Below are 24991 nucleotides of genomic sequence, written 5' to 3'. Positions count from 1 at the left end.
GGAATTAAGCAAATTTATACAACCATGCTATTGCTTGCCTTTGCAATAGCAGAGGAAACTGCTAAAGGTATGCAACTAGGTAGTCTCCAAAAAGTCACCTTTTACACCACGCATGGTTCATTTTCATTAGATCATAAATTTTAATGGGGGGTGTGACACCGTGAGATGCCGCACTGGGTGACATCAACCCTAGTGACGCCACTGAGTACAGCCGTGGTAGGTTATAGACCTTTAAACACTCTTAAATAAAGGCGGCACAGCAAAGCCCTGTTTAGTGTTAGATACAGACTCAGCACATGAAGGATAAAGCTGAGGAGGGACACATACCTGAAAATCCTTTCCAAGCAAATACAAGTTTGAAAGGGTTAAATTATCAGTGGATCTCCCTTCTAAAGGATCAGCTGATGGTCCAGAGACCTGAGCTGCATCAACTTGCTCCATAGTAAAAGTAGGTAAAGTAGCTTAAAGGGACATAATACTCATATGCTAAATCACTTGAAACTGATGCAGTATAGCTGTAAAAAGCTGACAGGAAAATATCACCTGAGCATCTCTATGTAAAAAAGGAAGATATTTTACCTCACAATTTCCTCAGCTCAGCAGAGTAAGTTCTGTGTAAAAAGTTATACTCAGCTGCAGGTAAAAAAAATAATGAAGAAATAAAGAGCAGCCAATGAGCATCAGCAGTGCTGAGGTTATGAACTCTTTTACTGTGATCTCATGAGATTTCACTTAACTCTCATGAGATTTCATAATAAACTTCCTTAAATTGAACAGGGAAATAATAGGAGTGTGCACGAAGCTCACTCCCTTGCCTCTCCTGGGACAGACATTCTGATTTGCCGCTTAAAGTCCTTTGCAATGGGGTTTGAATACTTAGGACATTTTGGGGTAAAATATCTTTCTTTTTTACATAGAGATGTTCAGGTGATATTTTCTAGTCAGCTTTTTACAGTTATACTGCATCACTTTCAAGTGTTTTAAAATGTGGGTATCATGGCCCTTTAAGTATCATTGATAGACTGAAGTTAAAAACCAAACAGTTTGCTCACCCCTAAAGGAATGAAATAGAAAGGGCACAATGAAAAACTGAAAATTAAACAAAATAGTGATATATAAAATAATTTAAACATATACAAAATATGATAAACGTAAAATATAGTCATGTGCTTTTGTTATAAATGTGAATTCGTTAATGAAACACGGATATTAGTTTTGTTTTCACGAAACGAATATCCGAACAAATGCACCATGAAATTTAAAGAAAACTAATAAATACTGACAAACTTTGTCAACATTAATTTGTTTCTTTTAAATTACCTTAGGGGTTAAAAATAATTACCTCTAGTGTGCTGGAGATTCACGCAAATCCCCGACCCTTCTTCACAGAGCTCCAGGGTGTGCTAATAGGAGACAGCATGGCGGATCCAAGGGTCTGCCCTAAAGTCCTCCTATGAGCACGGCCGGGGCTCTGTGAAGAAGGGTCAGGATTTGTGTGGTTCTCCAGCGTGCTAGAGATAAGTATTTAACGCTACAGGTTAACTTTTACACCTGTAGCAAAGGAAGATTTACATTTGTAAAGAAAATTTATGTTAATGTTCAACAAATATTCAGTATTCGTTTAGTTTAAAACAAAATGAATACTAAATAGCACGGCAGCTGAATATTCCGTAAAACTAAATTTTCTGAATATTTGGTCCGAAAAATTCAGACAAAACCGATATTTTTTCCCCTTACACATGTCTAGTAATATATTACAATTTGAGGATACACTGTCTCAAATCTTCCTTATATTTATCTTGGATTAACTCCATACCTCAAAAACTCTGAGCTTTTTGCAAGCTCTACCAACCTTGAAAAAGCCATTTAAGGTGAAACGCACATCAGATTGTGACAATATCTCCTTGGTACCATAAAGGGACATTTCAGACAAAAATCAGGGTACATTTACATCCCCCATACTTTGGAATAGATATATAATTGTACCATTGCTACTGCTTTGTCATTAGATATACCTATACAGAGTTTTTATGTATCGTTTTATTAAGTAAATATTTTTATATTTTTACCGTATGGTTGGCTGACCATAACACTGCTAAAATATGGTAGAGCTCAAAAACGTAAATAAATCAATTTGAGGTTCCATACTGGTAGAACAATAAGATTCCACTTTTTTTTTCTTCTTTTTGAGATGTGAATTTTAATCCAAGATAAATATAAGTAAGATTTGAGATGGTGTATTCTAAAATTGTAATATTTTGAATATGTTTATATTTTTTTATAAATCACATTTTTGCTTATATATATGTTTTTATGTGATTTATTTGATTTTGTTACACATAGCACTGGATAATTCTTATAAAGGAAACCAGTGAGGAAAAATGAGGACAAATAATCATTGAAATAACTGTAATAAAACAATATGGGCTGATAATAAATAACACAGCAGAGGTTACATATATTTGTTCCCCGCTTTGAGATATGATCAGAGTATCTTACCACCTCCACTGGTCCTGAGAGCTTCTCCCAACATGCTGAGATGATTGCAGCACCACAGGAAGATGAAAAAGAAATAGGCGCTTCATATGTTAATCCTTAGAGCACCTGCACTACAGGTGAGCCAACACCTTACACCAAAACACGATTCTAGCACAGGTGAGTAGCACAGGTGAGTAAATGAAGCTGCTTTCTGGTAACACTGGAGAGTATTAAAGCTGGTGTGGTATATAAATATATGTTCCCAGACTATGTGAGACATGTGTACAAGCTCATACTAATAGCCAGTGAGCTATGAAGGTGCAAAATACTTACCTGCCAGCACCTTCATCCTCTGTTGATACCTCAGCTGCAGCGGCTGCTTCCTGTAGACCTGTATGATCTCACGAGGAACAGCAAATACAATCCATATTTCACCTGGAAGGCCTGCTGTGACATTTCCCACTGGGAAAAGATCTGTCACTGCCGGGCTGAAAACTCCTTGTCTATTACTCTGTCCAACATAAGCACTGTTAGGATGAAATGAGTCTCTGATCGCTTAGAAAAACCCTATCAACAAAGAGTAGATCAGCACTTCAGAAATCACTTCACTCCATGAAGGAAGCAAAAGAATGACTGAAGATTCAGGGAAAGTGGAAGGATTTAAAGCTCCGGCATTTAGGGTGTATTTTGCCTCCTCCAAGTGTTCAGGAGGGTAATTTCCCACACATGATATCTCCTGGACTCTTACTATTTTTCAATTCCTCAAAAACTCCAATCTGATGTCACTTCTGGTGACTTCTATTTTCACTATCTGTTTTGCCTGTCTTAGGGGGTGCATCGCTGATCCTCTGGCATACACCCCAAGTAAACCCCCCAGGCGGAGGCAAAATAGATAGTGAAGATAGGCGATCACAGTGCCCATCTGATTAGTTGTGAATCCTGTCACTCACTGACACTCAAACCAATTAGATGTATGGAATCACCTGAAGTGATGTCAGATTGGTGTTTTTGATGAATTGGAGTTCTCAATAGAACACCGGCCCATTTTTGGTTGAGAACCTGGGTTATGCTTACTTATTGGTGGGTAAATGTAAGCCTCCAATAAGCAAGCGCTATCCATGGTGCTGAACCTAAAATGGGCTGGCTGCTAAGATTTACATTCCTGCTTTAAAAATAAAGAGAACAAGAGAACAAATAAAAATTGATAATAGGAGTAAATTAGAAAGTTGATTCAAATTTCATGCTCTATCTGAATCATGAAAGAAGAAATTTGGGTTCAGTGTCCCTTTAAATCAAAGGGAAAGAAAAAGTAGCATCCACAAAGCACTCACCAAGAATCAATATTCACTAAATATGAACAAAGTCTCACCCCACCACTGAGGGGCAAATATTAAAACATAGCTTTTAATTGCACTTTAAAATGTACAAACACACACTTAAAAAACATCACTAACTAGATTATAAAACACCATCTAAAACCAGTAGTTATGGATTTTGCAAAACAAAAATGTTTCACAAATCTCATAACTAAAGTGTTACAAAGTACACTAACACCCGTAAACTACCTATTAACCCCTAAACCGCCACCCTCACGTATCGCAAACACTAAAACCTATTAACCCCTAATCTGCCGCCCATCCACCACATTGTGACTATTAAATAAACCTATTAACCCATAATCTGCCGCCCACCCACATCGCCAACACTATATAAATATATTAACCCCTAAACCGCAGCTCCCTGACACCGTTGACACTATAATAAAGTTATTAACCCCTAAACCTCCGGTCTCCCACATCACTCCCACTAAATAAACCTATTAACCCCTAAACCTCCGGCCTCCCACATCTCCGCCACTAAATAAACCTATTAACCCCTAAACCGCCGGCCCCCCACATCCAAAAACACTAAACCTAACACCCCCTAACTTTAAATTAAAATTACAATATAACCATATTTAAATAATTAAAAACTTACCTGTGAAATAAAAATAAACTAAATAAAAGTTTAAGCTATAAATTAACCTAACATTACTATTCTAATACAATTTAAAAAACTACCAATTAAAAAATCTAAATTACAAATTTAATAAAAACCTAACACTACGAACATTTTTAAAAATTTTAAAATCGCAAAAAATAATAAACACTAAATTATGAAAAATAAAAAACACTAAGATTACAAAAAATAATAAACAAAATTATCAAACATTAAAACAATTACACCTAATCTAATAGGTGTATTAGTGTTTGTTATTTTTTGTAATGTAGTCATTTTTATTTTTTGTAATTAGAGTACTTTTAGGATTTTTTTAATGTGTAATATAGTTTATTTAATTGGTAGTTAGTTTAATTTTACTTTAATAGTTATATTAGTTTAATTGTTAGTTTAAACTTAGTTTTTTTAATTTGACAGGTAAGTCTTAATTTAATTTAAGATAGGGAAATTTTAATTTTAATATAAAGTTAGGGGGACGTTAGGTTTAGGGGTTACTAGTTTAAATTAGTTTATTGCGATGTGGGGGCTTTCATTTTAGGGGTTAATAGGTTTATTTAGTATATTTCGTTGTGGGGGGCTTTCGGTTTAGGGGTTAATAGGTTTATTATAGTGGTGGCGGAATTAGGGGTAAATAACTTTAGTATAGTGGGGGCGATGTGGGTGGAGGGCAGATTAGGGGTTAATAATATTTAAATAGTGTTTGCGATGCGGGAGGACGGCGGTTTAGGGGTTAATAACTTTAGTATAGTGGAGGCGATGTCGGGGAGCGGGGAAATAGGGGTTAATATTTTTTAATAGTGGCGGCAGATTAGGGGTTAATAACTTTAATATAGTGCGATGTGGGAGGGCCTTGGTTTAGGGGTTAATAGGTTGTTTATGGGTGTTTAGTGCACTTTGTGACAGTTTAGTTATGAGTTTTATGTAACAGTTTTGTAGCGTAAAACACATAACTACTGCTTTTAGATTGCGAAACGGATCTTGTCGGTAATACCAGCGCTATGGAAGTCCCATGAAAAAAACTTAATTTTTACGTGTGTGGGACTGACGTTGCGTTACAGGCTAAAAGGCTTTTGGTACAGCTATACTGACAAGACTTATAAAATAAAAACAGCTATTTCCGCTGAGAAATTAAAGGGACAGTCAACACCAGAATTTTTGTTGTATTAAAAGATAGATAATCCCTTAATTACCCATTCCCCAATTTTGCATAACCAACACAGTTATAATAATACATGTTTTACCTCTGTAATTACCTTGTATCTAAGCCTCTGCAGACCGCCCCTTATTTCAGTTCTTTTGACCGTTGCATTTTAGCCAGTCAGTGCTCACTCCTCTGTAAATTCATGTACATGAGCTAAATGTTATCTATATGAAATACATGAACTAACGTCCTCTAGTGGTGAAAAACTGTCAAAATGCATTAAGATTAGAGGCGGCCTTCAAGGTCTAAGAAATTAGCATATGAACCTCCTAGGTTTAGCTTTCAACTAAGAATACCAAGTGAACAAAGCAAAATTAGTGTTAAAAGTAAATTGGAAAGTTGTTTAAAATTAGATGCCCTATTTGAATCATGAAAGTTTTTTTTTGGACTTGACTGTCCCTTTAAATTAAAAAAAAATAATAAAATTTTCTTAAAAATGTAAAAAACTTAAATCATAGGCACTAGTATCAAACTGAAACAGCTGCCTGAAAAACCTTTCTACCGAAAGCTGCTTCCAAAGAAGCAAAAACATTAAAATGGTAAAATTTAGGTATGTAAAGAAGACCAACTGGCTGCTTTGCAGATTTGATCAACTGAAGCTTCATTCCTGAAACCACAAGATGTGGCAACTGATCTTGTAGAATGAGCGGTTATTCTCTGAGGCGGAGCTGCCACACCTCCAAATAAGCTTTGTGAATCAGAAGTTTCAACCAAGATGTCAAATAAATGCCAGAGACTTTCTGACCTTTTCTGGAACCAGAAAAAATAACAAATAGACTAGAAGTCTTTCTGAAATCTTTAGTAGCATCAACATAATATTTCAAAGCTCTTACCACATCCAAAGAATGTAAAGATATTTCAAGAGTATTCTTAGGATTAGGACACAAGGAAGGAACAATGATTTCCCTATTAATGTGGTTAGAATTCACAACTTTAGGCAAAAATTAAAACAAAGTCCAGAAAACAACTTTATCTTGATGGAAAATCAGATAAGGAGACTCGCAAGAGAGAGCAGACAATTCAGAAAATCAGAAACTCTTCTAGCAGAAGAGATAGCCAAGATAAATAACATTTTCCAAGAAAGTAGTTTAACGTCTAAATAATGCATAGGCTCAAAAGGAGGAGCCTGCAAAGTCTTTAATACCAAGTTTAGACTCCAAGGAGGAGAGATAGATTTAATAACAGGTTTGATACAAGTCAAAGCCTGTTTGAAACAGTGAACATCAGGAAGATTAGCAATCTTTCTATGAAATAAAACAGAAAGAGCAGAGATTTGTCCTTTCAAGTATTGGCAAACAAACCTTTATCCAAACCATCCTGAAGAAACTGAAGAATCCTAGGAATTCTAAAAGAATGCCAAGAATAATCATGAGTGGAACACCATGAAATATAGGTTTTCCAAACCTTGTGAAATATTTTCCTTGAAACAGGCTTACAAGCCTGTATTAAAGTGTGAATCACAGTCAGAGAAACCTCTATGACTAAGGACTAAGCTTTCAATTTCCATGCCTTCAAATTTAGAGATTTGAGATCCAGATGGAAAAAACGGGCCTTTGAGACAGAAGGTCTGGCCTTAGAGGAAGTGACCAAGGTTGGCAACTGGACATCAGGACAAGATCCGCATACCAGAACCTGTGAGGCCATGCTGGTGCTATCAAAAACACATAAGATTATTCCATTGTGATCTTTGAGATCAGTCTTGGAAGAAGAACCATAGGTGGAAAAATGTAAGCAGGCTGGTAAAACCATGGAACTGCTAGAGCATCCATCAATTCCACCTGAGGATCCCTGGACTTGGAGAGGTATCTGGGAAGTTTATTGTTTAGACGAGAGGCGATCAGATCTATGTCTGGAAGACCCCACATCTGCACAATCTGATAGATCACATCTGAATGGAGAGACCACTCCCCCAGATGGAGAGTTTGATGGCTGAGATAATCCGCATCTCAATTGTCTACACCTGGTATATGAATCGCAGTGATTAGATAAGAGTTGGATTCCACCCAAGAAAGTATTAGAGATACTTCTTTCATTGCTAGGGGACTGCAAGTCTCCCCTTGATGATTGACATATGCCACTGTTGTGACATTATCTGTTTGAAACCGATTATACGGTTCTCTTTTTAATACAGGCAAAGCCTGAAGAGCTCTGAAAATAGCACAGAGTTCTAATATTGATTGGTAACCTCACCTCTCGAGGATTCCAAACTCTTTGTGCTGTCAGAGACCCTCAGACAGCTCTGCAACCTGTGAGACTTGCATCTGTTGTGATCACAGACCAGGTAGGACAAACAAAGGAGGACCCTTGAACAATAAGGCGATCGTTAAACCACCAAGTCAGAGAGTTGAGTGTTGGGATTTAAGTATATCAGTTGTGATATCCGAGTATAATACCTGCACCATTGGTGCGACATGCAAAGCTGTAGAGGTCTCATACGAAAAGGAGCAAAAGGGATCGCGTCCGATGTTGCAATCATGAGACCTAAAACTTCCATGCACATTGCCACTGTAGGGAATGATAGAGACTGAAGATTTAGACAAGCTGAAACCAATCTCAATTGTCTCTTTTCTGTTAGGGATAGAGCTTTTACTAGGTGTTTTGGTACATGGGTAAGAAAGAATCTTCCCAAGGGAGGTCTAATTCTGAATCCTATTCGATACCCCTGAGAAATTATATTCTAATTCCACTGATTTTTTACAGAGTCTGTCCAAACTCTTTGAAATAGCTTTAATCTGCCCCCTAACAGAAGAACCGGCTTGAGGGCCGTACCTTCATATAGGTTTAAGGGCAGTATTTGGTTTCTTATAAGGCTTAGATTTATTTCAATTCGGAGATAGTCTCCAAATAGAGACAGAGGCATTGGGGAAGGAGTGGTTTTCTGTTCTCTATACTGACAAAAGGAACGAAAACGATTGGTTTAAATTTACCCTTAGATTTCTTGTCTTGGGGAAAAAAAAACTCCCTTACCCCCCCCCCCCCGATAATAGAATCCAATTGTGAGACAAAAAGATTTTTACCTTGAAAAGAGAGACATAATAATCTAGTTTTAGACACCATGTCAGCATTCCAAGATTTAAGCCATAAAGCTCTTCTAGTTAAAATGGCTAAAAAATGGATTTGACATTGATCTTCATAACATCAAATATAGCATCACAAATAAAATGATTTGCATGTTAAAGTAAAAAAAAAATGTTAGCTAATTCAGAATCTGAAGACAATTGCTGTGCTAAACTGTCCAACCAAAAAGTAGAAGCAGCAGCAACATCAGTCATAGATATAACAGGTCTAAGAATATAGGCAGTATGTAAATATGCCCTTCTTAGATAAGATTCAAGCTTCCTATCTAAAGGATCCTTAAAATAAGTACTGTCTTCTATAGGAATAGTAGTAAGTTTGGCAAGAGTGTAAATTGCCCCATCAACTTTAGGAACTTTTTCCCAAAGTAATAAATTGGCCACAGGTAACGGTTACAATTTCTTAAACCTAGAAGAAGGGTTAAAAGAGGTACCAGGCTTAGATCATTCTTTAACAATCACATTAGAGATAGCGTCAGGAATATGAAATACTTCAGGAGTAATAACAGTAGTCTTAAACACAGAATTTAGACGGTTACTAGCTTTATCATCAGGAGCTTTAGACTCCTCAATAACCAAAGTAAACAAAACTTCCTTTAAGAGAGAGTGAATATATTCTATCTTAAATAAAAAAGATGATCTGTCTATATCTGTCTCTGATGTGGTGTCCCCTGAATCAGAGGAAACCCCATCAGTAGAGGATACATCAGTATGCTGAAGGTCAGAACTTAATTCACTAGGTTTAGGAAAATATTGCAAAACCATTTTACATGTATATGTAGGTGGAATAGCACTCATTAACTTCTCTATAGCTGCAGCAATAAGATCTTTCATTTCTGCAGGAATGCTATGTACATTAGACTGAGATGGAATAACAGTGGGTGCATTTGCACTCATAGATATATATTATCTTCATTTAACAAATTGTCAAAACAAGAGCCACATAATTGAGCTGAAGACTCTAGATCAGATTTTTACAACAAACACACTTAGGTTTGGTAGATACATGTTCAGGCAGCTCAAATCCTATGGTAACATCAGAGGCAGGTTCATTTTGAGACATAACTGCAAAAAAAACTAAATTTAAAATAAATAAATAAATTAATTCTGCAAATGTATATCCCTGCTCCTATATATGATATATAAAACAGGCTTAAGAAAATGTGAAACAGAGCGAAAATTTGTAAAAACTAAAACTGATTCATAAAATAATGCTGCATGAAAGCTCTCTAAGTGTTTTCCGAGAACACTGAATGAGCTGGGGGCGGGGCTTATAATGGCAAATTTGGCGGGAAATTTTTGCTCCAAAAAAACGGGGCAAAATTATGACACGTCATGGTATGACATAAATAGCATCATCACATGCGCAACATAAAAAGCAGGTAAGAATTTTGATTGTATATACAAAAAAACGAAATGTACCTAAATAAATAATAATGGATACTTCTATTATAGCTGCATAAAATGTGATTATCAAAATTCCATGAGACTAACATAATACGTAGCATCCTAATTTATAAATAAATTACTATATCCAAAAAACCCTGTATGTTTCACAGACTCTACCAACCTTGATAAATATTTAGCCACAAAATAAAGTCGCTAAAAAAGAAAACTGAATTACTGACTCAACGCATGTATACAAACAGTAAATAGAAACTTTACTTAAAAAGTGCCCAATCTATACCTGAGAGTGTCTTATATAATAAAAGTATATACTTACCGTGTAAGACACCCATCCACATATAGCAGACAGCCAAACCAGTACTGAAACATATCAGCAGAGGTAATGGTAGAGGAGTATATTGTCTGCAAAGGGAGGCAGCAGATGAATCCCTGAGGACGATTTACAGAGAGCCTTATGAAAAGCTTTCCCATAGGTGAAAACATGGTGTCATACTCCCTTCATATCCCTCAGACAAACACTGCACTTAGAGAGGAAATGGGCTACAATATGCTTAGAAGCACCTTTCACTGAAGAAATCAAGCACAACTTGCTTCACCACCTCATAAGGAGGCAAAGTTTTTTAAACTAAGGTATGAGTGAGGTGGGAGGTGTATTTATAGGCATTTGAGGTTTGGGAAACTTTGCCCCCTCCTGGTAGGAATGTATATCCCATCAGTAACTAGCTCATGGACTCTCACCACCTATATGAAAGAAATACGTTTTTCATGTTTGCATTTACTTAACTGCAAAGGGCTCCAATGCACATATATATATATATATATATATATATATATATATATATATATAAATGTCTACATATGTATTTATGTGGTTATATGTGTATCTATGTCTGTTACTACATAAATACACATATAAATACATCTGTACACACACACACACACACACATATATATATATATATATATATATATACACATACATCTCAATGTTAAAGCCTTTTAACTGCCTTCCCCCCCCCCCCCTAACATCTGAGATCTCATATCTTTGAGCACTTATAACTTTTGTGTGCAATATTTTTTATCATTTTTTTATTAGATGGTGTTAGTATGAGTGTAAGTGTACTTTGTAGTGAAAAGGACAATTCGGTATACTCCGTCTTTGTATAAAAAAATCAATTTTATTAGAAAATGTTAAAAAGTATTAACAGAAGCTTGCAGCATACATTAGAGGTAGAGCGCAGCACCAAGGCTTACGCGTTTCGGCTAACAAGCCGTAATCATAGCCCAGTGTACTTTGTAATGTATTTTTTATGTGTTTTGTGAGACTTTTTTGTTTCACGAAAGTTAACCACAGCTCTGAGTATGCACTAACCCGACGAATGTTAACTTTAAATGCGCTCAAGTGATCGTGTTTACTTTCAACTTTATCATGGGGCAAAAGGAGAGATCATGCACCTCCCAGACATCAGGGAGGTTTATTTATAACTAGGAACATGAGGCCCATGCTGAGGAAGGCCTCTACATTTAGCATTTAGGCAGAGGATAAAAAGTCATTTTATTCAAAATGCACCTATTTATTTATTTAGTAGCTCAACAGATATACAATAAACACCATATAAAAACATATGGTAATGTCATTGACGGACTTACATGGCCATTTCAAATTGTTCCATCCATTTTTTCTTCAGATCTCTTGTCTTGAAAAAAAGCTCATAGCCATGAGATCCCTTTGTATCAATCAGCAGGAACATATGTGACCACTGAAAAAAACAAATATAGTGAGCTGTACACCAATTTATACACAATCATGCAGTTATGCATTTCAATCTATCTCTTGCGTTGCAGGGATACATGGCCCAAGCTGAGTTTACTTAAAGGGACAGTCTACAATAGAATTTGTATTGTTTTAAAAAAATAGGTAATCCCTTTATTACCCATTCCTCAGTTTTGCAGAACCAACACACTTATATTAATATACCTTTTACCTCTTCTGTCAGCCCCCTGATCACATGACTTTTTTTTTTTTAATTTTTTTTTTTTTTAAAGAGCTTTATTTTGAAAATAAAAATACAGTACAGGGCATTTAAAGAAAGACATCAAGACAAGGTAATACAGATGAAATAATTAGATTCGGTACAGTCTATACCGCAAATATAGTCCCACTTTTCTGCAAGCCAAGTCCAAGCACAAAGCTCTGTGAGATGTTGGCCTAGCCAATCCAGGCTAGCTCTTTTTCTTTTTCATTTTTATATTGTCTTTTCCTACAATTATCAGGAAATTTTTCAAAACATATAGAATTTTGAACAGAAAACATATTTAACAATGTTTTGTAAACTTATATCATTCTCAAAAGTGGTCTTTCCTTAGATACTTTTTAACATAAGTAACAAACTATTTAAACTGTTGATTAATACAGTGCAGAGTTCACAAGTGGACTCTGGTGATTTGAAGGTAAGGGTGTGGGCCTACTAAGATAAGTGGTAGGTTAAATGTAACAAGCGGGAGGGCTTAACAAATGGTCAACTGAGTGGATAAATAGGGATGGAAGGGAGGAAAGAGAGAGAAGAAAGGGAAAGGGAGTAGAAGGGGAGGGTCTGAGGATGGAAGCTGGGTAATGGGCTGAGCAGTAACAGAATCAGAGGGAAACCTATTCTTATTCTATAGGGTCCAATAACTAGGAGAGGGACAGTAGACTGGCCTCACCAATGGCATCCCAGCACTCCCACATAAGAAAGTGTGAATCACCAATCTGTGAGCATCCTTGCCAGCATAGGGGGGAGCAGGTGGGGACCATCTTATTCAATTTAGATGGCACATAGTGCCATCTGGTGAGCAATTTGTAGAAGAGCTTGTAAAGGGACATGCAGTGAATTGATTGTTTGGTGTGTGTTATCACTATGCGCCAGACTTTTTCTGGAAGTGTTCATTCCCAGTTTTTTCCCCAGGCTAAGATGTGTTTGGATTTGATCAAGATTTGGGAGTTAAGGATGCATTGATAGTGATGAGAGAGAGGGGACAAGAGTTGTGTTTCCATTTGAATTCTAGTTTCAGCATATAACAATTCTATCAGCGTGCCCTAACAAACACAGAAGCTTCCAGACTCCTCACCAATGCCCTCACATGTTTCACCATTTACACGGCTTTGAGAAAGCCGTATAAATGGCGAAACATGTTAGGGCATTGGTGAGGAGTCTGGGAGCTCCTGTGTTTGTTAGGTCACACTGATAGGATTGTTATATGCTGAATAGCAATAGGAACTTGTAACTTACTTAAGATTGAGTACCTTTATTGAACGGCAAGGGCACCATTTATTTTTATAAACTCAATTGTTATCGGGTTTACTTTGGAGTTGAACCGCTCCTAGCTTTTACACTTATGGTGCCTACCGCCCGAGGAAACTACTAGTTAATAGCCCACTAGTGTGCAATAAATGGAACCTATGTAAACTATGAGTGCATTATATGAGCTGAGTACTTAAGCTCCGTTCTCTGCTGGAACCAATAAGAGTGGAATTATGTGTACTGTAGTGTTTCTGTGGTTTCTGTGACTAGAGTTGTGATATGTAGTACATGATACAATTCAATAGATACTATATCAGGTGTTGAATTAATTATAATCTAGTACAATCTCACCTGTGTTTTCAAAACTACAACTACCGCTCCTTCATTTTCTCTACTTGAGTGTGATACTGTCACAGGATTTAATCTCAGTATTCAGAGCAAACTACATATCTTTATTTCTCTGGAGATAATATCTAAGTACACATTTACTCTTGAAATTACTGTGTACCAAATGTGACTTAACTCTACTCTGTCTCCTACTAATACTAACTAGACATAAGTATTTGACTCTGTTTCTATACCTTAAGATTTTTAACATCTTAAAAGCGGTTCATTAGAGAATTGTTACTAGATTTCATTTATATTGCAAACTGGTGGTTACACCCCTCTTTGTAGTATCTACATCTAGGTACATTGTGTTTAATATAGGTAACACTATTACCACACAAAGAATCCATTTCTATTTTAAGCACTGTACTCAGCTTACGTTCACACCAATCACACTGATACCCTTTACACACTTATTGTGGTCTTAAATAAGATACTACATACACCAACTTTGGGTACACAATCCGAGCTAACTGAATTTCAATCCTTTCTAGCTCTTTATTTTAATTGCACATCCCAATATTTTAAATTCTCATTTTATTGCGTTTAATAAAAGTTATATTTTAACTTGATAGTCAGTGAAATTCCTCTTGGTCTCCCCCCCTTTTGGACCCATATATACCTGATTTAATCACCAGGTGTCTGCATTGAGTGCTTTAAGTGTATTCTTTAATGATTGTTGTATTCAATCTTTCGTTTGTTCTCAGTTATTATAGTGAGCCAGAGAGCGGAGCCAGCTACCCAGATAGCCCATATAATAATAATACACATAAGGGATTGCCCCATAGCAAAAATAGGACAGATAGGGGGCACTCCAGCCCTAATAATAAGGTCCCTAGAAAAACCTAAGCTGTACCTAATAAAGTGTATGACACCATAAGATAATTAAATTCTTAAACAGTGTAGTACCTGTAGTCTCAAAAAGGGGGACCATTTCTATAATCGACCACTTAGAGGCCTATGAAAATGCTTTATCTATACTAAATGTTTATAGTGAGCAGTCTAAAATTGAATTTCTGCCATGGGTATTTGAAGGTAAATATTGTAAGTTTTTTATTTCACTGAAAGATATGAATATTTATACTTGGAGTGAAATAAAACAACAGTGCAAAAGGGAGTTTGGGCAGTATTGTACAGCCACCACTGCTAGAGCAGCTGTATACAGTTTGAAATGTGGGGCAAATCAAAGCCCAATTGAATTCCTTTCTACGCTAAAAGGTGCTTACAGTATGGCAGAAAACAATCCAAAAATTTGAAAGCTCAGCATTTGTAAATTTATTCTATGAAGCATTACCCTCACACATCAAAGTAACTTTGGCTAGAGACTTTGATGTTCATTGGATTGGCTGATCAGAGAGAGTATAAAATTATACTCCATTCAACAGTCCAGTGAACAAGGGGTTAAAAGAGAACCAAGGCCCAAAATTGTGGCAGAAACTAGGGTGTCACCTAGCCCCCTCAATTTTGAATCCAAAAAGAAAACTTACGCGGAAGTGGCCAGAGAAAACAGGCCTTCCCCACAAAGTTTTGAGTCTGCCCCTCCCCCACCAAGGGCTGAGGTGCAGAATCCACAGGCTAATAGGAGAGAATATATTCAAAATGGGGGGCATACCCAAATAAATAGATATCCCCAAAGAGACTAATACCCACAAGGTAATCTGTATCCCTGTAGAAGTAGATACCATAAGTGGCGCAGATACTCTCAGGATAACCAGACACCCCAATTAAATAGTGCACCGTAGGATATTAACGCTGGACAAGTTGAACCCCAAAGACAACCACATCAAAATAGATATAATGGCTATGTGTCTGAGGGATCACAACAATCCAGGAATCAATACCCTGGGGCATAAACAAATTGGCCCATGGGTAGAAATAGCTTATATAATCAAGTGGGTCAACTTAGTATGCAGTTAAATCAATTATGTGAACAGTTTGCTAATATGAGTCACGCTCTTACGGCTCAGAAACCCAATAATCCTTTTATAGGGGTGACGCCAGTGGCCAACAATATGCCACAGGCACAAGCATAAATACTCAGATGTTATCTGGGGGGGGAGAGAAATACCAAAGGGGATAATAAATGTTATTAATGATACTAATCAAATTCTCTCCCTACAGCCCAGCAACGGAAGGCCTAACTGTGATGACAGGTGTCCCCTGTCTGGAAGCATTAATGAATCTCCTCTTTTGCAGTTCTCCCTAAACCTTATTCCCACAGGTGGATGTGCAGAGCAGTCCTCACCTTGAGAGGGAAGCCCTGACTGTGATGCAATATGCAGGAAACCAGTTATCCCTATTATAGAGGAGGTGGTGGGTAAGAAATGTACCATATCAGGTAATGTGGCTGATTCAGGTAATTTGTGGTGAAGCCCACAAATAAGTGAACATGATAATTTTATGTGTGAAATTGTAGAAACTGAGGGGAGATATTATGTATTAGCTGAGCTCCAGGATTCAGTTACCAACCCTATCATTGGATTAATTGATACTGGATCTCAGGCAACTATTTTATCCCACAGGTACTACACACAGCTAAATGAGCTAATGCTCCACAAGCCTAAATTTCACAAGCAGTGAATTTGATGGTTCATTAATAGGTGTTGGGGGTGACTCTCTCAAAGTCTGGGGCACTGCATGGTTAAAACTAAAGCTGGGAAACAGGGTAATATGACACCCTGTCATTATAGTGGATCTGCCAAATGATCATTTAATAATTGGTATTGACCTTCTTAAGCATTTAAGTACCGTAATTGATTGCATAAATAATATTATTTGGTTGAAAGTCACAAGACCTATTAATTATGAACAGTCCAGCATACCTTACAGCAGACATAACTGTCATGTGGTGGAAGAGAAGCTAGATGCTGTTGAGATTTATTTCAGGAATAGCTCAGTACCTGAAATAACTGTCCTGCAAATAGATGATCAGGCTCCCCTAAGTGGCTCTGATGGTCATACTATTACATTTTCGCCTTGGACAATAGCCAAATATAGCAATGTATTAACCATATCTCTACACAAAGGAGATCCTAAATTCCCTAAAGGGGGTGATCACTCTCAAGTCCTTGCAGAAGTTGAGAAAATTAAGGATGATTTATTTATCCCTATGCAAGTGCATGACCTGGGAAAAAACAAGTATGCTAAATTAAACTTAAAACAAGAAGCTAGCTATATAAGCGAAGGCTTATTGGTGCAGATAGCTGAACCTAAAGTAATTAAATATCTTTCTCCCCAAGATCACTTGGTCCATGACCTAGATGATAACTCTGAAAGCTAAAACATTACAGCTAAATGTTTATTATCTATCTCCATAGGTAATAAATCAGCAAAACACCTATTTTTAGTTTTAAATAATCCCCATAATCAAATATATATTGGCAATGATCTCTTGCATAGATATTCCATACAAATAGATTTGATTAACCTTTGAGCAGGTTGAAAAGGGACCCTGAAATATCTCAGGATGCAAATGCAGCCCTTAAATCAAACCAGCAAATGCCATATGCTGTGAATATGCAGGTGTCTAATGATATTGTAATCCCTGCTGAGCCTTATAAATTTCTCTTACCTTTACAGGTAAAAAGGGGTCAGAAGTTAAAAACTTCTGAAGCGCTAATTTGCATCTCCCAGAGAATGCAAAATATGGGTATGACAATGACCCATACTCCTATGGTAAATATTTGAACTATTCCAATACATGTTATTGTGCATAACATGACCCCACAGGATATCACCTTATCCAAAGGAACTACCATAGGATATGCTCTGGAATCCAGTTATTACACTTTTGGATTCCAGAATAATGTAATCAGGCTAATACCTGAAAGGTACTTAACTGAAGAACAGTTAATAGAACAATCCTTTGCATCCATGCCAGAAGGATTATTTACAATTCAATCTATTTACCCTTTCAGCTCAGAGGAAGGCAGCTGTAAAATTGACGAAGCCTCCCTGGTATTTGATCAACCGATCAGAGAACTAAAATACCCCAATATGCAGGATCTTGGGGGTAATGTAAATTATAATTAAGGGGACCTCACCTCTAGGCTTGAAGAAGCCTATGAGATAGGACAGCCTGAAATCTTTCCAGCACTTCAGCAAATAGTCGAAGAGCAAATCTCCTTAGCTAATGGCTGTTCCAGTGATGATGAATGCCAACTGCTACGAGAACTCCTGATGGAGTACAAGGGTATTTTTGCTAGGGATTAGTATGACTGTGGGACTACAGACTTACACATTGCAAGAATCCAAACGGATCCCAATGCACCACCTGTATTTGTTAAACAAGTTAAACAAACAGACTTCCTTTGGCCTCATACAGGCAGTGCAGAATTATTAGGCAAGTTGTATTTTTGAGGATTAATTTTATTATTGAACAATAACCATGTTCTCAATGAACCCAAAAAACTCATTAATATCAAAGCTGAATAGTTTTGGAAGTAGTTTTTAGTTTGTTTTTAGTTATAGCTATTTTAGGGGGATATCTGTGTGTGCACTTGACTATTACTGTGCATAATTATTAGGCAACTTAACAAAAAACAAATATATACCCATTTCAATTATTTATTTTTACCAGTGAAACCAATATAACATCTCAACATTCACAAATATACATTTCTGACATTCAAAAACAAAACAAAAACAAATCAGTGACCAATATAGCCACCTTTCTTTGCAAGGACACTCAAAAGCCTGCCATCCATGGATTCTGTCAGTGTTTTGATCTGTTCACCATCAACATTGCGTGCAGCAGCAACCACAGCCTCCCAGACGGTGTTCAGAGAGGTGTACTGTTTTCCCTCCTTGTAAATCTCACATTTGATGATGGACCACAGGTTCTCAATGGGGTTCAGATCAGGTGAACAAGGAGGCCATGTCATTAGATTTTCTTCTTTTATACCCTTTCTTGCCAGCCATGCTGTGGAGTACTTGGACGCGTGTGATGGAGCATTGTCCTGCATGAAAATCATGTTTTTTCTTGAAGGATGCAGACTTCTTCCTGTACCACTGCTTGAAGAAGGTGTCTTCCAGAAACTGGCAGTAGGACTGGGAGTTGAGCTTGACTCCATCCTCAACCTGAAAAGGCCCCACAAGCTCATCTGATGATACCAGCCCAAACCAGTACTCCACCTCCATCTTGCTGGCGTCTGAGTCGGACTGGAGCTCTCTGCCCTTTACCAATCCAGCCACGGGCCCATCCATCTGGCCCATCAAGACTCACCCTTAGAAAAATCAGTCTTGAGATATTTCTTGACGTTTCAGCTTGTGTGTCTTGTTCAGTCGTGGTCGTCTTTCAGCCTTTCTTACCTTGGCCATGTCTCTGAGTATTGCACACCTTGTGCTTTTGGGCACTCCAGTGATGTTGCAGATCTGAAATATGGCCAAACTGGTGGCAAGTGGCATCTTGGCAGCTGCACGCTTGACTTTTCTCAGTTCATGGGCAGTTATTTTGCGCCTTGGTTTTTCCACACGCTTCTTGCGACCCTGTTGACTGTTTTGAATGAAATGCTTGATTGTTCGATGATCACGCTTCAGAAGCTTTGCAATTTTAAGAGTGCTGCATCCCTCTGCAAGATATCTCACTATTTTTGACTTTTCTGAGCCTGTCAAGTCCTTCTTTTGACCCATTTTGCCAAAGGAAAGGATGTTGCCTAATAATTATGCACACCTGATATAGGGTGTTGATGTCATTAGACCACACCCCTTCTCATTACAGAGATGCACATCACCTAATATGCTTAATTGGTAGTAGGCTTTCGAGCCTATACAGCTTGGAGTAAGACAACATGCATAAAGAGGATGATGTGGTCAAAATACTCATTTGCCTAATAATTCTGCACTCCCTGTATGATTCACTTGCACAAATCATAAGAAACTTGGAAGAACGGGTTATCCTCAGACAGGTGCATAGCTCTTATAATAATCCCATTCTAGGTATTCTTAAACCCAATGGACAATGGTGTTTGTGTGCTGACTTAAGACATCTTAACAAACGAGTCTACATGTCTGGCTGGCCTGTGCCATACATTGACCAGTGCCTAGCGCAGATGCTGGATCTAAGATATTCACTACCAGGGATATGGGATCATAAAAGGTACATGAGGAAGACCAGTATAAGCTAGTGTTTTCCTTCCAGAAGGTCCAATATGCATTCCAAAGACTTCCGTTTGAATACATAAATTCATTACATGAATTTGCTGTATTCATGCATAAGGCTATGCCTGATGCACTGGAAAGAGGGACATTACCCTATGTTGATGATGTGTTAATCAAAAGCACAGACTTTGAAAAACACATCACAGAACTTAAACATGTCCTCAGCCAACTTAAAAGGGCATGTGTCAAATTATCCCTACAAAAAGCTCAGTGGTGCCGTACCCGTGTAAACTTCTTGGGACATGAAGTTACTTCTGAAGGGTTAAATCCTCAGAAGAAAAAGCTTGATGCCATAATAAATTCTAAGAACCCTACTTATTTAAAGGAATTAAGATCATTCCTGGGTATGACAAATTATTCTCGCAAATTTATTGCTAATTATGCAGAATTAGCTATACCACTGCTACATCTTCTAAAGAAGGATATAGTATGGCACTGGAGTGAGGTTTAAGAGAAAGCCATATGAAATCTGAAGAGAAAACTCACTCAAGCACCTTGCTTAGCTTACCCTGAAGGTGGTAAACCTTTCTACTTAGAAACAGGTTACACAGATATAAGCATGAGTGCTATTTTATACCAAAAACATGATAATTTAAGCAAAGTCATTGCTTATGTGAGCAAAACTTTATCCCCAGTAGAAATACATTTTAATGATTGGCGAAAAAGCCCTCTTATCAGTATGGGCTCTACAAAATTTCCGCAGCTACATACAGGGCGAGAAAATTATTGTAGAAACGGCCCACCAGCCTTTGCTATATTTGCAAAGTGAGAGAATAAGAGATGGGAATCTGACTAACAGCCACATAACAGTGTGGACTCTTTCCTTACAAGGCTGGCCATTAGAAATTCGCTATAAGCAAAAAAAAAAAAAAGAAAGAATCCAGTCGCACAGGGGCTTACTGAGCTCCACGACTGTACTGCTAAAGATCATGGGGAAGATTTAATAGAAGATGATTTCCTGGAGGAACAATTGCTTTCCCCATATAAAATATACAATGAGAACCATTGTCAAACATTACCTTGGGTATATGTTGATGGTTGTTCTTACCATGCCACTATTGATAATGAGCGCAGATTAGTCGCTGGCATTGGTATAGCTTGGGCAAATGGATTCCCAAATATTTCTGTAGGATTCAACATTGGACCAAAATCCAGTCAAGTTGCAGAAATAATTGCTGTTCTAAAAATCATTGAGATGGCTATTGAACAAGGTATTCATGAATTTGTGATTATTACTGAATATTATGTGCGTGACAGTTTTGTTGAATACCTGCCAACTTGGAAAAGAAATGGCATGCAGAAAACTAAAAACAACCAGTCAAACATGGCAAGTTGTTCTGCAAGATTGATAAATTAGTGGTTTCCAATGGGTTAACCATACACTGGAAAAAGACCAAGGGTCATCCTAGAATTCAAGGTCCTGGCAATGATCTTGCAGATTAATTAGCCAAACAAGGAGCCATAACTGGAGAGTTCCTTAATATTGACCATTTAATGGGTGCAATTGATGTAGAAGCCATTACCAGAAACCAGGCCAAACAACAAAATGAGCCTAACCTGGTACAATGGAGTCAGGATTCTCCTAGTGAAGACCTGATCACTACTCAAAAATAAGACCCCATTATAGGTATATTCTATAAACATATAGAAAATCCTGAAAACAATCCCATCTCAAAAGAGGACTGTATTGGTAAGGAAGATCTTAGGATCTTAAAGGGACAGTATACTGTAAAATAGTTTTTCCCTTAATGTGTTTACAATTTATTTATTTACCAACTAAGGAGTAAAAAATGTATGAAAATTAACTTTCTATGGTTTATTTGTGTATATTAAAGCTCTGATTTTGTGTTTTGAAGCCACAACCTAATAAAATGGGTTGAGCTTGTAGGTATAATCATATCTCATTACTGTATGACATTGTATACATATACCTGTTTCTTTATCTTATATTTGTCCATAATACAAATCACCAGTACTTGGAAAGAACAATGGAAAATCAATATTTTTATTACCTTATCTCTGCTATATCCCACTGGGAGTGTAATTTCTTCTGCTGGCTGTGTTTACAACGCTTATCTATAGCTTGGACCTGCGGTCACAAACTTTCAGAATAGGTGGGAATACCACATGCTAAATCAACTATTTCAAATGCCAATATAAGGGTAAAGGAGCTACTTGTAAACCATTTAATACACTCCAGCAGGTAAAGTGGATCATTGGGAACAAATTAAATGGGAGAAAAATTTTGAGTAAACTGTCCCTTTAATGAAGTCCAAATCACAATTCAAATTACAGGATGGTTTGTTAATTAGAACCTCTAAAACAGGTATCCAACAATGGGTGATACCTACCCAGTTCAGAGGTCTCATGCTTCAACATGCCCATGATGCTCCCACATCTGGTCATTGTGGTACCAAATTAACATATGAAATATTGTGTGACTACGCCTTTTGGCCGCATATGTTGAAGGATGTCCAACCCTTCTGTCAAGGTTATTTAATCTGTCCACAGTACCAACCACTGCCCCAACGCATAGAGCGCCATTGCAGAGAAGGGGGATGGTAATGCCATGGTCAGATATACAAATTGATTTTATTGGTCCAGTAACTAGGTCATCAAGAGGTAACAGATACATGTTGACATTAACATGCCTGTTCACAAAATGTGTAGAGGGCATCAGTGCACCTAATAATAGTGCTGAAACATGCGCAGCATTGCTCATTAACCATGTGTTTTCCAGTTTTGGCTTACCCCAGCGAATCGATACCGATGGGGGGGAACCACTTCACTAGTGAAATGATGACAAACATGTGGAAGATACTAGGGGTTAAAAGAATGCTCCATATAGCAAATACAACTGCCTCGAGTGGTGGTGTCGAGCGTTACAACCAGTCCATTGTAAAAATACTCAAAAAGTTTGTGAGTGAAATAGGTAAGGCCTGGGATGTAAAATTACCTCTAGTTCTAATGGCATTAAGAGCAACTCCAAGTAGTGATACTAAAATGTCTCCTTTTGAATTGATGACTGGTAGAAGAATGGTTCTACCTCAACATTTACTGTACATCAGATCAGAATTTAATTAATGCTGCTACTACACATCAGTATGTGGAAAATGTAAGAAAGCATCTGCAATATGCTTTTGCATTTGCTCAAAGAAACGAGAAGGCTGCAACCGCTGCTAAAACTTATTATGATCTAAAAACTTCCAAAAAGGAATATGAAATCAAAGATAAAGTTTATCTTTTGAACTTTGGGAGAGATCAAGTTAAAGAGAAGAAATTTCTTCCATCACGGAAGGGTCTATTTGTCATTACTGACAAAATATCTCCAGTTGCCTATAAAATTAGGATCCCTAAAAATGATACTTTTATGGATAAATGGGTCCATATTAATTAGTTGCGAGCATGCCATCCTAGGTCCCAACTCCAAGTCATAGAGGGAGAATGAAAGGTCATTTCCCCAAGCACACTAAGGAAGTGTTGTAGTTTAATAGATGAATAAGATTAAATCATAGATAAGAGGTCTAGCTAATGAGCATAAATATGAGAATTGAAAAATAATGGACTCTCTTCGTAGTAAGACTGTCTATGATGTGTACTGTTTGTACACTCACCAATTACCACTGGATTTCAGTCAATTCCAAAACATGTGTCCCATATATCTTAAAATTAAAAGGGGAATCTATGTCAGGGTATTGCTGAGTGACATTATATATATATATATATATATATATATATATATATATATATATATATACACACACACACACACACACATGTATGAAAAGCTGAAATAATTAATTTATATATTAAATATTAAACTTGGACATGCTCTGATCATTGCTAGGTACATTTATTTGTATTGCAAGTCTGATGTCAGAAATTAGGTGACACCACCCCCCTTTGCTAATTACACATCAGAGTTCAAAGCAGACAAATGTCCCCACTCACTATGCAGATTGCACTTTGATGTATACCTAAATAACTTAATTAAAGGAATTGCCTACAAGCTCCATACCTAGATAACGATCCCCTGCAATGTCAGGGACAGTATGCAGTGATCAGTATTTGAAGCTAGCCGAATCTCAGGGAATATAGCCCTTATCCTCTAAGAGTTAATTACCCCATGCGGAGTTCAAATATACAAAATCCAGACAATACATCTCTATTGTATATTACAAATAAATCACCCTCATACTCTCAGGGAAAAATTAAATCTTTAGAAAAATTGAGATATTAAAGTATAATGGGTATCTGTAAAGTTCCATAGAAGTTGATATACTAAAATGTATATCCATATATATATATATATATATAAGTCTGAGAGAAAGGCCTAATATCCTATATTAAATAAGTGTCTGATAATTAAACAAATAATTGTATTGGTGAATTTAAAATGTTTTGCAAACTCTCAGAATAAAACTACATTTGTTTCTGTTTTTCAGAATCTGGTGTGAAAATTAGGTTTTGAAATAAATACATACTAGATAAATTGACCTATGACTGAAATCATAGCTATGAGACCATATTCCTGTACCGTATTAAGGAATGACTTCAAATAAAATATATATATATTATACAGTAAATAATAATGAAGTTAAATATATGTATATATCTATGGTAATATTGGTTCCAACTAAATTCTATTGCAGGTATGTATGGAATATAGAGATATGCTCAAAAATGCAATGTAATACCAGGATATTAAATGCTATGATTCTGTGAAGAAGCAAATAACTAAGAATATAATTACTTATTAATATGGCTATATGATTAATCACATCAGACTGCTATTTACAGACGACATTATGATATAAAATAGTAGGAAATATTTATCATATATATATATATATATATATATATTCTAAATATACCCATGTTTGGACTTGTAAATGCGTGCTCAGTTACATTAGATGGGCCATGTATTGAACAAATAGTTAATTAATACTAGGAAATAATAAATATATTAAATATACATTTAAGGAAATATATTTTTCTTTAGTAGT

At 36.8% G+C, this 24991-nt stretch overlaps 1 protein-coding gene across 1 annotated transcript in view; it reads right to left on the bottom strand.

The window, feature by feature from the left end:
* Positions 1-24991, bottom strand: part of VAV1 (vav guanine nucleotide exchange factor 1) — a 214518-nt gene that overhangs the window by 89807 nt on the left and 99720 nt on the right. The window contains exon 15 of the mRNA XM_053707291.1: positions 11809-11918. Coding sequence (XP_053563266.1) covers positions 11809-11918 — 110 coding nt within the window. The remainder of the gene's footprint in view (positions 1-11808; positions 11919-24991) is intronic.

Source organism: Bombina bombina, chromosome 3, assembly GCF_027579735.1.
Source record: "Bombina bombina isolate aBomBom1 chromosome 3, aBomBom1.pri, whole genome shotgun sequence".
NCBI lineage: Eukaryota > Metazoa > Chordata > Amphibia > Anura > Bombinatoridae > Bombina > Bombina bombina.
Note: the sequence above shows the minus strand (reverse complement) of the source record. Positions and strands in the feature narration are given on the sequence as shown.